Below are 13,714 nucleotides of genomic sequence, written 5' to 3'. Positions count from 1 at the left end.
TATTTTTTTCCCCAGCAAATTAAACACTGATTATATATAAGATTCATGGGGGAGACTGGGAAGTGTCATGACACAGGGTGGGTTGTTACATCATTAGTTTTTGAAATTCAGAAAAATCTAGTTAAGATTGCTCAAGTTGACTCAAAATCCAATTTATGAAAACTTGATTACACTAAATAAAGTTAACAAATTTACAGTGTTCAAAGCTTTTTCAATTCTCCTTTACATCTATGATTCATGATTCATTAAATTTAAGATTTATGAAGGTGGTCATCCTCATTTTTAATTAAGCAGTCATACAAAGATTCAATCACTTATACGTTAACTTATACCTGGGTGTAGGTTTGATTTTGATATTGGTGGGTATCACCCCCTTCCCATCCAACTACCCCAACATTTCTACATTTATGATAGACTTCTGACCACAGTTTCATGTCATCTAAAGTTTTTATTTATAGCTAGCTAACATACTCATTATTCATAGAGAGCTTTTTAGCATATTCATCAGACAATAATTATATAATTTTGATTATGTAAAACCAACAACATTAAAAGCGCACTTTTAAATATGTTTTCTTTGGATCGTTTGACTACTCAAAAGAGAATATAGAAAAATATAACTTAATTAATTTGGGTTTCCTGCTAGGTAAACTTCACATAAACAAAAATCTGGCTCTAAACCTCTCTTTTTTATTCAAAGTTGATCTAGACAAGTATAGGGAAACTATCCAAAGCTCTGATTTCCTATATATGCAGTGAAAACTGCATATCTATATTCATTTATTCAAAGCAATTAAATTATATATTCATATATTCAAAGCAAATGTATTACTTTTTTTTTTGTTAACCTGGCAAAAGATCCCTACATTACTACTACTACTACTACTACTACTATAACTACTACTACAAAATAATAATAATAAATAAATAAATAAATAAAAAACACACCATGGTTACTAAAATTAAACCATGGTAACCACAAATTAACCATGGTTACTTTTCTTAAGGGATTTGTCTGTGTATACTTTCTTTATTTTTTCTTTGTTTCGTTTGTAGAAATGTACTGCCTTAATGGTTTGATGTTTTGTACTATTTAAAGAAAGAAAGAAAGAAAGAAAGAAAAATAAAAAATCTGGTCGACCTTAAAAGCAAATTCTATATGTAATTTTCTATTAAGCTGCCATTTGGCCAAACTAGCACAGTTAGCTAAACGTAACTTAATAAAAATATCAACAAAACACTTACATTTGTATTTCTGATATGCAAATCTATAATAAATATGTACGACACCGCATACTGAAGCGTGTGAGCGGCGCAATGCTGCTATGGTTACTTCCTCAGGCGAACTTGATTTTATTAGCGTCTAATTGGAAAGTGTCCTGAGTTCAGTTATAGCATTTATCAATACGGAAACGATATATAAGAGTATAAAAGATAATATGTTGCCTATACATGATATTTAACCCACCCCATATAATTCGCACCCTGGTCACCCAGTGCTCATGCACGCGCCTCAGACACAAGGAGGTCAGCAGCAGCAGAGGCAGGGTGTTAATGGTGGGCTGCGTGTCAGTGAGGGGGAGAGATGAGAACTGTGAATCCATCCGTAAGGAAAGGCATAGTGTTAACACTATTTAGCCGTGCATTGAGGCTGCTATGGTCGTCTACATCTGGAGTTTGAACATTAGCAATAAAGACACTTCTGCGCTCAATCAAAGTGCAAATGTCAGTTTAGGAATCCCTCTAGAGCCCCACGAGACCCCACCTGGCCTGAGCCGGACCGGCCACACGGTGACAGCCGTCTGCCTGGGAATCATTCTGGTGTTTGGATTTCTGAACAACCTCTTCGTCCTGCTCATCTTTGCGAGGTTTCGCTCACTGTGGACACCTATAAACCTCATTCTGCTGAACAGCAGCGTGAGTGACATACTGGTTTGTTTGTTTGGGACTCCCTTCAGTTTCGCTTCCAGTCTCTATGGGAAATGGCTGTTGGGATATCACGGCTGCAAATGGTACGGTTTCGCCAATTCGCTTTATGGTGAGTTTTACTGAAGTTCATTCAACAGGAAAGTTATAGGTGTAACAGGTTTCAGAAGTTATTTCAGAGGATAAGCTACCTTACAGCCGAACTTTCTTTGTAGCGCTGCTGTGTGTTATTTTCTGGCGTACACATGGGTTTGCTGATCGATAAGTTACGTTTTGAACCCAGTAACCATGGGCATTTGGCAATATATTTAATAACTTAATATTAACAGCGTCTTCAAGCCAAGAGTTTGTTCATATTTTAGTAGTTTTTGGGAAGTTTAGGAAAAAAGGCTATCTATCTATCTATCTATATATATATATATATATGTGTGTGTGTGTGTGTGTGTGTATATATATATATATATATATATATATATGTGTGTATTTTGTATTTTATTTTTGGCAGATGGTCTAGATTTTTTAGAACACTAATTTATATGATTTTTTTAAAGGTAAAAATAATGTGGAGAGGACTTTTTTGTCCTGAAGGAATTATGCTGCTGACTGATTTTAATCAAGCATTTGATTTTAAAATGTTTTTGTGTATGTGTGTGTGTCACTCCACAGCACAGAGATTGATTAAAAAAAAAAAAAATGTCCCAAAACTTACATAAGCTTCAAAATATAACCAACAAACCAAAATAAATCTTCCAGGATGTTGCAGTTAAAGTAGTTAACCAACAATAATCAAAAAATGTGTGATGTGCAAAAGGTGGCTTGAATGAATTGCATAACAGCATATGATTTCTCAAGCTGTAAGGTCAGCCTAAATTAAATCAACTAAATCTTTGTAGTATGTCCACAATCACAAAGAAACAATAGTTTTGCAGTACCAGTGTTATAAAAATTATATTAAATTTTTGTGTATTGCCCATTTTTTCTTGTTAAGCAAAACACATGTCACTGTCTAAAAAAAAACATTAAAAATGTAAAATATAGAAGCTATCTGTATATTTTACACATACATTTGTGATTTATTTACTTATTTATTTGTGATTTATTACTTTTTTTTATTTATTTAGGTGTGAACATTGAAAACATTTTCTGAATTTGGAATTTTTTCATGTGAATTAACATTAAAATCTGAAAGAATGCTCGAGCTGATTTAAATTTTTACAGTTTTCTCACTGTTTAATTAAGTAGGCTACACTATAAAACATATCTTATGGGGTGGGAGAAAATATTAAATAAATAAAAAATTATTATATTATAAATAATTATAAATAAATAATTCTCAGATGCATCGCGATTCTCTCTTCAACGATTCTGAATCGATTCTGAGCTTGGTTTTTCCCGCATATGTGCGAATTGCTTGACAGTGTGTGCTTCCACTCGCCGTTATTTATATTTGCTTGTTTGCTTGAAGATATATTTAGTTGGTTAAAATCTTGACAATTGTTTTAATTTATTATTAATTTGTAATTATTTTAAAAAGTAGCCTGCTTATATAATTTAATAAAAATTCACTAAATAAATTTGATATGGCTATAAAATTTATATGTAAATGTAGCCGCATGTGCAGTAATATTTAAAATTGAGGATGCGACGCATCGTGATAGCGAATTGAATCGAATCGTTGAAATGATAGCTAATCGTAATCAAATTGAATCGTGAAACCAGTGAAGATTCACATCCCTAATATGCCATATCTTACTAACCTGGGTGCCTTCACATTTTTGACTACAGAACTTACAGCAGACTACTGTTTTGTGCTGTAAAAGTTTAGTAACAGATTTTTTAAATACATTTTTTAGAGGAAACATGGTTTTTGTCAAGTTCACATTAGACCATATGCTTCCATTTTTTTCAGTCTGATGAAAATTTTCCGCAAATGCTCAAGACAGGCAGAAGCCAGAATCACTTTGATTTAATCTGAGTTGTCTCAGAAGTCACAGTCTTCCCCCAGTGATCTGACATTTGAATGAAGAGCCCGTTTAAGGCCGTTAATTACTCTAGTGGGAGTGTTGTGACACCCTCTGTTTCTCTTGTGTAGAGGACCTGCAGATCTGCGAGTGCAGAGTGCTTTTGTGCAGAACGTGGACCTGCAGTGCAAACCCACTGAAGGAGAATGAGGCTCACAGTTTTTCTGTGTGGTTACCCACATTTCTGACAATTGAACTGTAGAAATAAATATGCTGTCAACGGCTTGTTTTAACTCCATAATCTTGTGTCAAGTCATTGTTTACAGGATGATAGTTGTTAATAGGTCTTCATACCTTTGACCTTGTCTGGAAAACACAATCTGTACCTTAATGAGCACCTTGAGTCTGAGACTGCATAACAGAAATTTTATTACATTATTCTACATTTCAGTTTAATTGTAGTCTGTTTCAGCATTATTTTTGATTGTTACTCTTTATAGTTTTAGTATAGTAATTATAATTAAGGAATCAGTTGAGGAATCTAAAATAAATATTAATTTGAGGAAAGAAGCAGTGCCCGCATTTACACAATCAAGGGTAAAAATATACCTGCTCACTGTATCAGCCGTGTGTTGATTCTCATGTGCATGTCAAAACTTTTAAATACACAAAAGTAAGAGGAAACAGTTTAATGATCTCTAAATGTACTTGGACTCAGCATTAAGTGTTCAATGACTACTAAAATGAATTTAGTTTGTTTTATATGTTATTTCAGTTAGTTTATACTGTGCATTGATTATTTTAGAATTTATGAAAATGTTTTTAATCATTAGTTTTTGTCTAGTAATATACAGCAACAGCAGTCTCATTAACACACTACCTCAATGCTGCAGTTAATTTTGGCAGTTTTATATAACAGTTGAGGGTTGCTCAACTGATCCAGGAACAGAACTGAGTTGAGAGCATAACTATATAACAATTATTATTTGCACTTAACCTCAGACTTCTCTCTAGGGACTGTCCCGGATGTTCACAGTGAATTGCTTTGTCAAACTTGGGTTTATTTTCATTTTCCCCCTGCGTGACAGAAAGTTGTCAAAATTGCTGCAATTGCTTTACAGCACTTAGTGTAAACAGGCAATAGATACAGTACAAACAAATATTAACATATATTACAATAAAAAAAACATTTAGAACATCACAAGTTGGTTGTTTTGTGACCGCTATTTTTCCATATCTGTTTTCTTTATCCCAAATAGGAATTGTGTCTCTAATGTCTCTGTCCATACTGTCGTACGAGCGTTATGCCGCCCTGCTGCGCCCCACCAAGGCAGACGTGTCTGACTTCCGCAGGGCCTGGCTCTGTGTGGCTGGATCCTGGCTCTATTCGCTGGTGTGGACTCTCCCACCATTCCTGGGCTGGAGTAGCTATGGACCTGAAGAGCCTGGGACAACATGCTCAGTGCAGTGGCATCAGTGCTCAACCAGCAGCATGTCTTATGTAATGTGCCTGTTCATCTTCTGTCTGCTTCTACCCCTCATGCTCATGATATTCTGCTATGGCAAAATCCTGTTCATTATTAAAGGGGTGAGTGAGAAGAGGACTCTCATTATTATGTTATATATGTTATTATTTATTAAATCCACTGTATATTTTTAAACCCATCATTAGAGTATTGGAAGAGAAACATAAAATTGTGGATGTCACTGTCACTCTTAAAATTAGGCCACGTTCACACAGCAGCAGAATACGGGTGTCAGTCCTGTATTTGAGTCCTTAATATGGTTACGTTCACACACAGTATTTACGGGTGTGACAACCGCATTCTCGGAACACACGTGCTGTGTGAACGGAACCGGACTGGACAACTAGGCCTAGTTGTCTGTCACGTCATACAGCGCGAGAGGGAGCCGCTCTGCCGCACAAACGCGCGTCTACCACGTGTTACATGTTCCCTTTCGATTCGGTCACTCTACATTGCTATGGGAATTACCCTTTTCTCCAAATACTACTGAAGCCTTATTGAATCACGCCAGTGAAACTGGCCAATGGCGTTCAAGCGCGCGAAATATGAGGGGCTCCCACTCTATATAAAGCAGCGCTTGTACGTCATCTATTCAGAATCTTTTTCTTCAGCCAACCTTCTACGAGAAGCAAGAAGCCTATCAACAAGACTACTCACCGTGATCTACACGCTGCAGCGGACACGCCTTCTCTTCTCCTGCTGTGTTCCGGAAACAAGGATGACATACAAAACTCACCTCAATATCAACGCAATTCTCCTCCTCTCACTCCCCTCTCTCCCATCACTCACTCTCACACTCACACTCGTGCGGTATTAAACTCCCCGCCCTCAACGGCGAGTTATCCCTCACGGTGTGCAGTCCGCCTTGACCGCTGTCACAGTTCACAGAAGCGTGGCAGGCACTGCCAGGGGTATCAGAGTGGGTTATGAAATTAATAAAGAACGGCTACACGCTTCAGTTCTTCTGCAGGCCACCCCGTTTCAACGGTGTGTTAATGTCCACTGTACGTGAGCGGAATGCCTCAGTTCTGCGAGAGGAAATACACAACCTCCTCGCAAAACGCGACACCTCCTCTCCATCCGGGCAGTACATGTCCCCGGACGCCTGAATTACGGCGTGGATTTACTGTCGAGGGGCGGGGTTATCCACGGGGAGTGGAGATTACATCCTTTGACAGTCAATATGATTTGGAGTGTATTCGGCAGGGCGGAGCTGGATGTCTTCGCATCAGCGGAGAACACTCACTGCTCGCTGTTTTATTCACTGACACACTCTCCCCTGAGAGTGGATGCACTAGCTCACAGCCTGCCGAAAGTACGCAAGTATGCTTTTCCTCCAGTGAAACTTTTGCCTCGTGTGCTTTGCAAAATCAGAGAGGAAAGGGAATCTGTTCTGTTAGTGGCACCGAAATGGCCCAATCAGCCGTGGTTCCCAGAACTGGTGGAGATGCTAGAAGCCCTCCGTGGGCTATCCCACTGAAGAGAGACCTCTTCTCTCAATGGAGCCATGGAGCCTTCATGTCTGGCCGCTCGACGGAGCTTGCCAGTAACAGATGCACTTCCTCAGCGCATGTTGAACACTATCGCTGAGGCTAGGGCTCCTTCCACTAGACGTCTTTACGCACATAAATGAAGAGTTTTCACAAATTGGTGCGGGTCGCTGGGCTAAGACCCATTCAACTACCCAATACCAATAATTCTTGCCTTCCTTCAAGAGCCAAAAATTTTTTTTCATTAAATAAAATGCCGTTCGAGCCCATACATTCAGCAAACTTGCGTGCGCTCTCTCTCAAGACAGCGCTCCTGCTCGCACTGGCCTCTGTTAAGTGACGTGACATGTGGCCAAGTATGGTGACCCATACTCGGAATTAGTGCTCTGCATTTATCCCATCCAAAGTGCACACACACAGCAGTGAACACACACACACCGTGAACACACACCCGGAGCAGTGGGCAGCCATTTTTTGCTGCGGCGCCCGGGGAGCAGTTGGGGGTTCGGTGCCTTCCTCCGGGGCACCTCAGTCATGGTATTGACGGTGGAATTAAGTGAGTGGGGGACCTGCAGGCGCTGTCAGTTGACGACTCGTGTATTGAGTTCGGGTCAGGTGATTGCAGACTCAACTTAAAGCCTAGGAAGGGTTATGTGCCTAAAGTGCTTTCGACTCCATCTAAAGCGCAGGTCATAACACTATCTGCTTTCCGTCCCGAAACACTGGCCTTAATACACTTTTGCTGTGCCCTGTATGTGCGGTGCGCATTTATATCGAGCGCTTTAGACAGTTCAGGCTCTCGGACCAGCTATTTGTGAGCAGCTCTTTGTATGCTTTGGAGAGTGCACAAAAGGCCTGCCTGTGTCCAAGCAAAGGCTGTCACACTTTTGTTTTGGCTTATCATGGCTCTAAGGGCGTGAAATGTCCTATAGGGGTTCGGGCCCACTCAACCTGCGGACTCGGGCAAATGGCATATCTATTCAGGACATTTGCATGGCGGCAGGCTGGTCGTCACCCAGCACTTTCGCAAGGTTTTATAACCTAGATGTGTCGTCGCTTGCCTCACATGTGCTGACAGTGCAAGCAGCGCACGCGCCTACTTAGCCTCAGTAATGATCTGAGCTGCTTGCCTCAGTGGTTTCGACTAGGTCATATACACCCCTGTGTTGACGTACCACTAATTTAATGCTGTCCCTATCAGCTTATCACATTGTTATGATATTGTTCATCAGTTTTATGGATGTCGCCATCTTTGGTTTTACTTTGGTCACTGTGGCTATGGTTACTGGTAAGGAATACGGGCTTGACTCCTGTTGCACGTTCATACAGACAGTATTCTAAACACAACTGTAAGCTTCTGTGTGAACGGGACATTTCGACACTCACACCTGTAATGAAAATGTGGTTGTCAATCCCAAAAACTAACAGTGTGAACGTAGCCTAAGGTTCCTTACCATTGGGATTTATGATTCCACGAAGAACCTTTAACATCCATGGAACCTTTCCATTGCACTAAAAGGTTCTTTATAGTGGGAAAAAGTATCTTTAGTGCATTAAAAAGTTCTTTAAACTAAGAAAAACTATTATTTTAAGAACTGTTCACAAGGTTCTTTGGGGTTCGATTGTCATATTGTTGATTCACAAGGCTAAATCATCGAACAGTAAATGATGAATGATTCAATGACTTACTCATAAAGACAGTTGTTTCATACTAGCATACTACTCTTACTGCTCTGACTATTTTTACCATATCATTCTAGGGCAGAAATAGCAAGACTGCATAGAGAAACACAGAAATTCAGAATCTTGCTGGAAGCAGTAAGTCCGGCGGGTAGCCTACTTTTCACCTACTGTTGTGAATTCAAACATATTACCTTTTTCACATACTGTTTTTTTGCCTGTTATAGGTAGGGAAGTATGCATAATCGGATGCAGCCTAAGAACCTACTGTTGTGAATTCAAACATATTACCTTTTTCACATACTGTTTTTTGCCTGTTATAGGTAGGGAAGTATGCATAATCGGATGCAGCCTAAGAGCAGTATGTAGTTTCGAATTAGGCAAGTTACTTGTTTCATTCATGAATGAATCAATGTTTTTGAACAGATTGGTTGAATGAATGATTCAGTGACTCACAAAGATACTTGCTGCCACTTACTGGTGCAACAATGTAACCTGGAGATATGCCACTGTAAAATTCTGATCACTAATGCACAGACTGACTCGAATACAAAAACATCGGCGAACAGAGTGATACAAACAGTGAAAGGTCCCAGTGCTGTTGTATAACACCAGTGGCTGACTACAGTCTCCCCTCACCATGTTAATGTCCTTTCTGAGGAAATATAGCTGTTATACCCAGAAATCTGCAATGATGTCTCATAGCCAGTGTCCAATTAACATTTCAACCCCGGCAAGCTACAGATAACAGGTCCTGCGCTCTTGGATTCTTTATTTATCCATTTGATATTGATTTGTCCAGCTAAGGGAATAAAATCAAAGCACTTTGGGGCTTCAGGTTAGACAGTGTTCAGGGTGAAGAAGGCTTAAGGTTTTTGTGATTCATCAACCTGAGGCAGATTTCATAAACACATCACTGTGTGAAGGTATACGTAATGAGCATTTCCAGCAGGTAGTAAGGCAGCGAACCTCGCCAGAGCAATTCTATGAATGAATCACCATCTGAGGTATTTTTAGAATGAGGAGCCTGTTACTATTTGTGACAAACTGTTATGTAACAAATTTATTTCCTCCAGGATTCGCTCTATTCAGTAGCAGGCGCCGCATCGTGTATCTGACAAATAGAAAGAGCTGCTTCCATTACACGTATGAGTGGGCCAGTCACTACAGCCCTCTGGCTTTTCTTAGAAACACAAGCATGGGATTCTGATGGGATTCAAAAAGGGGAATTACAAGAAGAGAGGACTGTGAAAATCAGGCAATGACATGTCTGAAAAAGTAATTGCATTCGTAAAAAAGAGCCATTCCAGACGTGGTATGAAATTGATTTCCATTACACTATTCAATGGAAAGCTGAATGAAAATGCATTCAGATACAATTAACAAGCACTTTTGGTGGTGTTTATGAATGGAGAACCCTTTTGTGTATATTAAACCATTTGCAGACTCAGATGTTTTGTTTATGTTGCTTCAAATTAATATTTCTTGTCAGTGTGACATTGGTCCTTCAAATTGCTGAAGGACCATTCCAGAGGATTACACAGGTGAGAAAACACTTAGCCAAGCTGGAGCTGCCAATACAATCACAATCATCTTGTTTGGGACAAATGGAGCATGTAAAAGGTGTGAATGATGACATGAGCCTGTGCAGGGAACTCGGCTTCACTGATCAGCTCTCATTTCCCGCCACCGCTGATTGGAAGTTCACATTCTGTACCTGGCTGGCAGGAGATCTTTATACAGAGAGATTACTTCATGATGGGAAGGGGATAAGGAAGGTTAACAGACTCCAGAGGGTAGAAGTCACGACTCCCATCATTTGACACATAAAGGAGCCATCTGCCAGTCGTCCTTTTGATTTGCAAACAGCTTACACACATGGCAAGCTAATTCATACCAAGCATGTTGACATCATGAACTGTTGGATAGTCCATGTTCTCTGCAGCAAGATGGAGGCTTTTAGCTTTTAGATGCTTGAAAAGGCCTACCTGAAAATACATTGGAGATTAGATGTCATGTTTGTGGACTAATCAAAATACATATGCATTAAGTGTTCCATTTTTTTGGCTCAGGTAACTAAAATCAACCTGCTGAGTGCACAGAGGAGAGAGAACCACATCCTTTTGATGATTGTCACGATGGTATCCTGCTATCTGCTGTGCTGGATGCCTTACGGGGTGGTGGCCCTGTTGGCCACCTTTGGCAGGAGGGGACTGATCACTCCCATAACCAGCGTGGTGCCATCAGTCCTGGCCAAGAGCAGCACTGTGGTCAACCCGGTCATATATGTGCTTTTCAACAACCAGGTTAGTCCACAGACTGAATGGAATGAATTCAGAATTTTTAATTATAGTTATATATTAGTGTATCTTTACACTGTGATAAAAAATTGTGCAAAAACTTTACCTTTAAGGCTCAGATATTCTTCATTTTCCATGTTCCACTCCATCTAGTGTAAAGTTGAGTGTACAGACCCTACAGAAAATTCTGTATTGACCATGAGTGCAGATGAATGTGTAGGACATGTGTGCACTACCTAGTGGTCCCCTGTTTTTGAGAGCTCAAATTGCTCACATGCATGGTTGTCCATGCACAAGTCTGTGCAGACACAAAGATGTATGTTCTGCATTGTCCGCGAGCCAGAGCGGAACACGGACAAGGTAAGTATACTCACAGGTACATCAGCTTGTCCCCTAAAAGGACAACATTGTATCTTCTCTACCCCTAAAAGTTGTACATTAGTGAAATGAACAGACTTTTTTCTTTCAGTTCTACAGGTGTTTCTTAGCATTTCTGAAGTGTCAAGGAGAACCATCTATTAACTTCCAAAATCCGCAGCAAAGAAGATCCTCATGCACTCAAACCCTGTGACGGGCCCTCATGGCATCGCACCATCAAGGGCCCTCAGAAAAAAGAGCAGCACACTCTGACCTTAGTAGTCCACTACACACCCTGACCTATGGCTTGAAATTAATGTGCAGTGTCAGTTTAATTAATGCTTTAGAACATAAGAATGTATTTTTAAATATATGTAAGAACATACTACACTGATTGTACACAAATGCTGATTATATAATGAACTTCTGAATGAAGACAACACATTGCTAATAGTGCAGTGAAGCAGTTAGTGTAAGTGTCAGGCTGTCAGTGCTGTATGTAGTGTGTGTAGTTACGCTTGTCTCCAACAGTAGGAGCCACTGCCCATGCCATACTACAGTGAGACCCACTGATGTTTAATCACATATAACAGAACTGGGCAAAGTTCAGTCGATATCCATATGCTTTTTTTGAGTGCATAAATGATTATTGATCTTTGTTAGTGGCATGTTAGTTAGTGAAAGTTTCCCTGTAGCATAGTATTTAATATTTTTAGGATATTAAATTCCACTGCTTGATTGATATCGCCATGTTTTACTTAAATGTTAACATATCAAGTAACATTTTTATTAAGCTTTACAAAACTGTATAAAATGTATAATTGTGAGTCATGTTATAACACAAAGACATGTAATTACGACATTATTCCAGCTAGAGTATTTTGGGGCTTTAATCCTGCATCATTTGCACATTTTCCAGAAAGTGTGAACATTTTAATATGTGCCGTTCTCATAGTCAGTTCCATAGGCCCACAGTCTCTCATCTTTTCACCAACATGCACAGAACACGTAGTGAGTCATACGTGCTTTACGAAGTCATTCTTCCCATCCCTGGAAAAAGAAGCAGTGAATACAAAGTTTGCATTGTATGTGTTGAATTCTTTCTCCCAATAATGATTTTAGAGTTTTTAATGTGGTATTTTTTTCATATTAGACTAATATTTACTAATAAAGTAAGTTTCACAGTATCAGACAAACAGTAAATACTGTATAAGGTCCTAAATTGCTAAAATGCTGCTTGATATTGCAAACTGGTATTTCTTACCATATTATTGTAGGCCTATTCTCATAATTATAAACACTGGTTTGTAGCTAGTTTTACCATTTACTGCACTTTGTTATTCTTCTAGTCATTTACAGTGGCTAATGAATGGGAAGTCTCATACAATAGCTTTTATACTCATTAAAAAATAAGGTAGATATATTCAAAATGACATAAAGCAACAGCATCATGATTATCAGTATATTACCTACTGTACTACTGTACTATAACTAATAAAGCCTTGATTTTTAAGGGGTATCTATAAGTAGATCTAGAATTGCAGTTTTATCAAGGCTCGTGTAGCTTTCATTTGTGACACATTTACATAAGTGTCAATATTTTTCACTGTAAATGATCTCACTTTACTCATGAGCACTGCATATTCAAAACACTGAAACATATATTCACTTCCACCCACATCCATTCACACTACACAGAAAGCACTTTTTATATTATTTCTGATGTTTCAGTTAAAGGGGTCATATTATGCGATTTCAATTTTTCCTTTCTTTTTGAAGTGTTACAAGCTCTTGGTGCATAAAGAAGATCTGTAAAGTTGCAAAGGCTAAAGTCTCAAATCCAAAGAGATATTCTTCATAAAAGTTAAGAGTCCACCACGCCTACCTAAAACGGCTTGTTCTAACACGCCCCCACATGTCTACATCACAATGTGGGAAGATTTGCATAATGCCGCCCAAATGTTCACGCAAAGAAAGGCATAACTTTTATTCTCGCTGTAGTATTGTTGCTGCCGCCATGTCGTGAAGATGCTGTGTGTTTCGTTGTGAAAGCGAAACTACTTTGTTTGGCCTTCCAAAAGAGGATGATATCCGCTTCGTCATGCCTGGAGCTGATCCGTGCTGGTCGCTGAGGAAATACATCAACTTCGCGCTGTGGATCGCCGGATCGGCTTTCACCGTGGACGAAGCGGAGTCCAGCCCGGGGTCGTCACATGTGGTTGCCGCAAGTCCGCCGGCCGCTCCTGCGTCGAATCTGCCGGCCGCCGCTCACTCTAGCCCGCCCTGTGAGACGTTGAGTGTTTCGTTGTGAAAGCAAAACTACTTTGTTTGGCCTTCCAAAGACTACAATGCCGGCTGTTCTGACTCACAGACTGTAAGTACGTTTTCATGTTTAAAGGATTTGCCACTGATGATTCAAACGCGAGTTTTGAGCAGTGTAGAGTAGCGCTTGTTGTTTGTCATTTCTCCGATCA

The 13,714-nt window shown here is 39.6% G+C and overlaps 1 protein-coding gene across 1 annotated transcript; it reads left to right on the top strand.

Annotated features, from left to right (window-relative positions):
• The first annotated feature begins 1,386 nt into the window (after positions 1–1,386).
• On the top strand, positions 1,387–11,524 carry LOC107661426 (opsin-3-like). The gene is made up of 4 exons (XM_016450998.1): positions 1,387–2,038; positions 5,147–5,475; positions 10,656–10,889; positions 11,353–11,524. The coding sequence occupies exons 1-4, from the start codon at positions 1,657–1,659 to the stop codon at positions 11,452–11,454; spliced, it is 1,047 nt and encodes a 348-aa protein (XP_016306484.1). The 5' UTR covers positions 1,387–1,656; the 3' UTR covers positions 11,455–11,524.
• Positions 11,525–13,714: the final 2,190 nt, after the last annotated feature.

The sequence above is a fragment of the Sinocyclocheilus anshuiensis genome, unplaced genomic scaffold (assembly GCF_001515605.1).
Source record: "Sinocyclocheilus anshuiensis isolate Anshui unplaced genomic scaffold, SAMN03320099.WGS_v1.1 scaffold635, whole genome shotgun sequence".
Taxonomy (NCBI): Eukaryota; Metazoa; Chordata; class Actinopteri; order Cypriniformes; family Cyprinidae; genus Sinocyclocheilus; species Sinocyclocheilus anshuiensis.
This window is presented reverse-complemented; position numbering and strand designations above follow the sequence as displayed.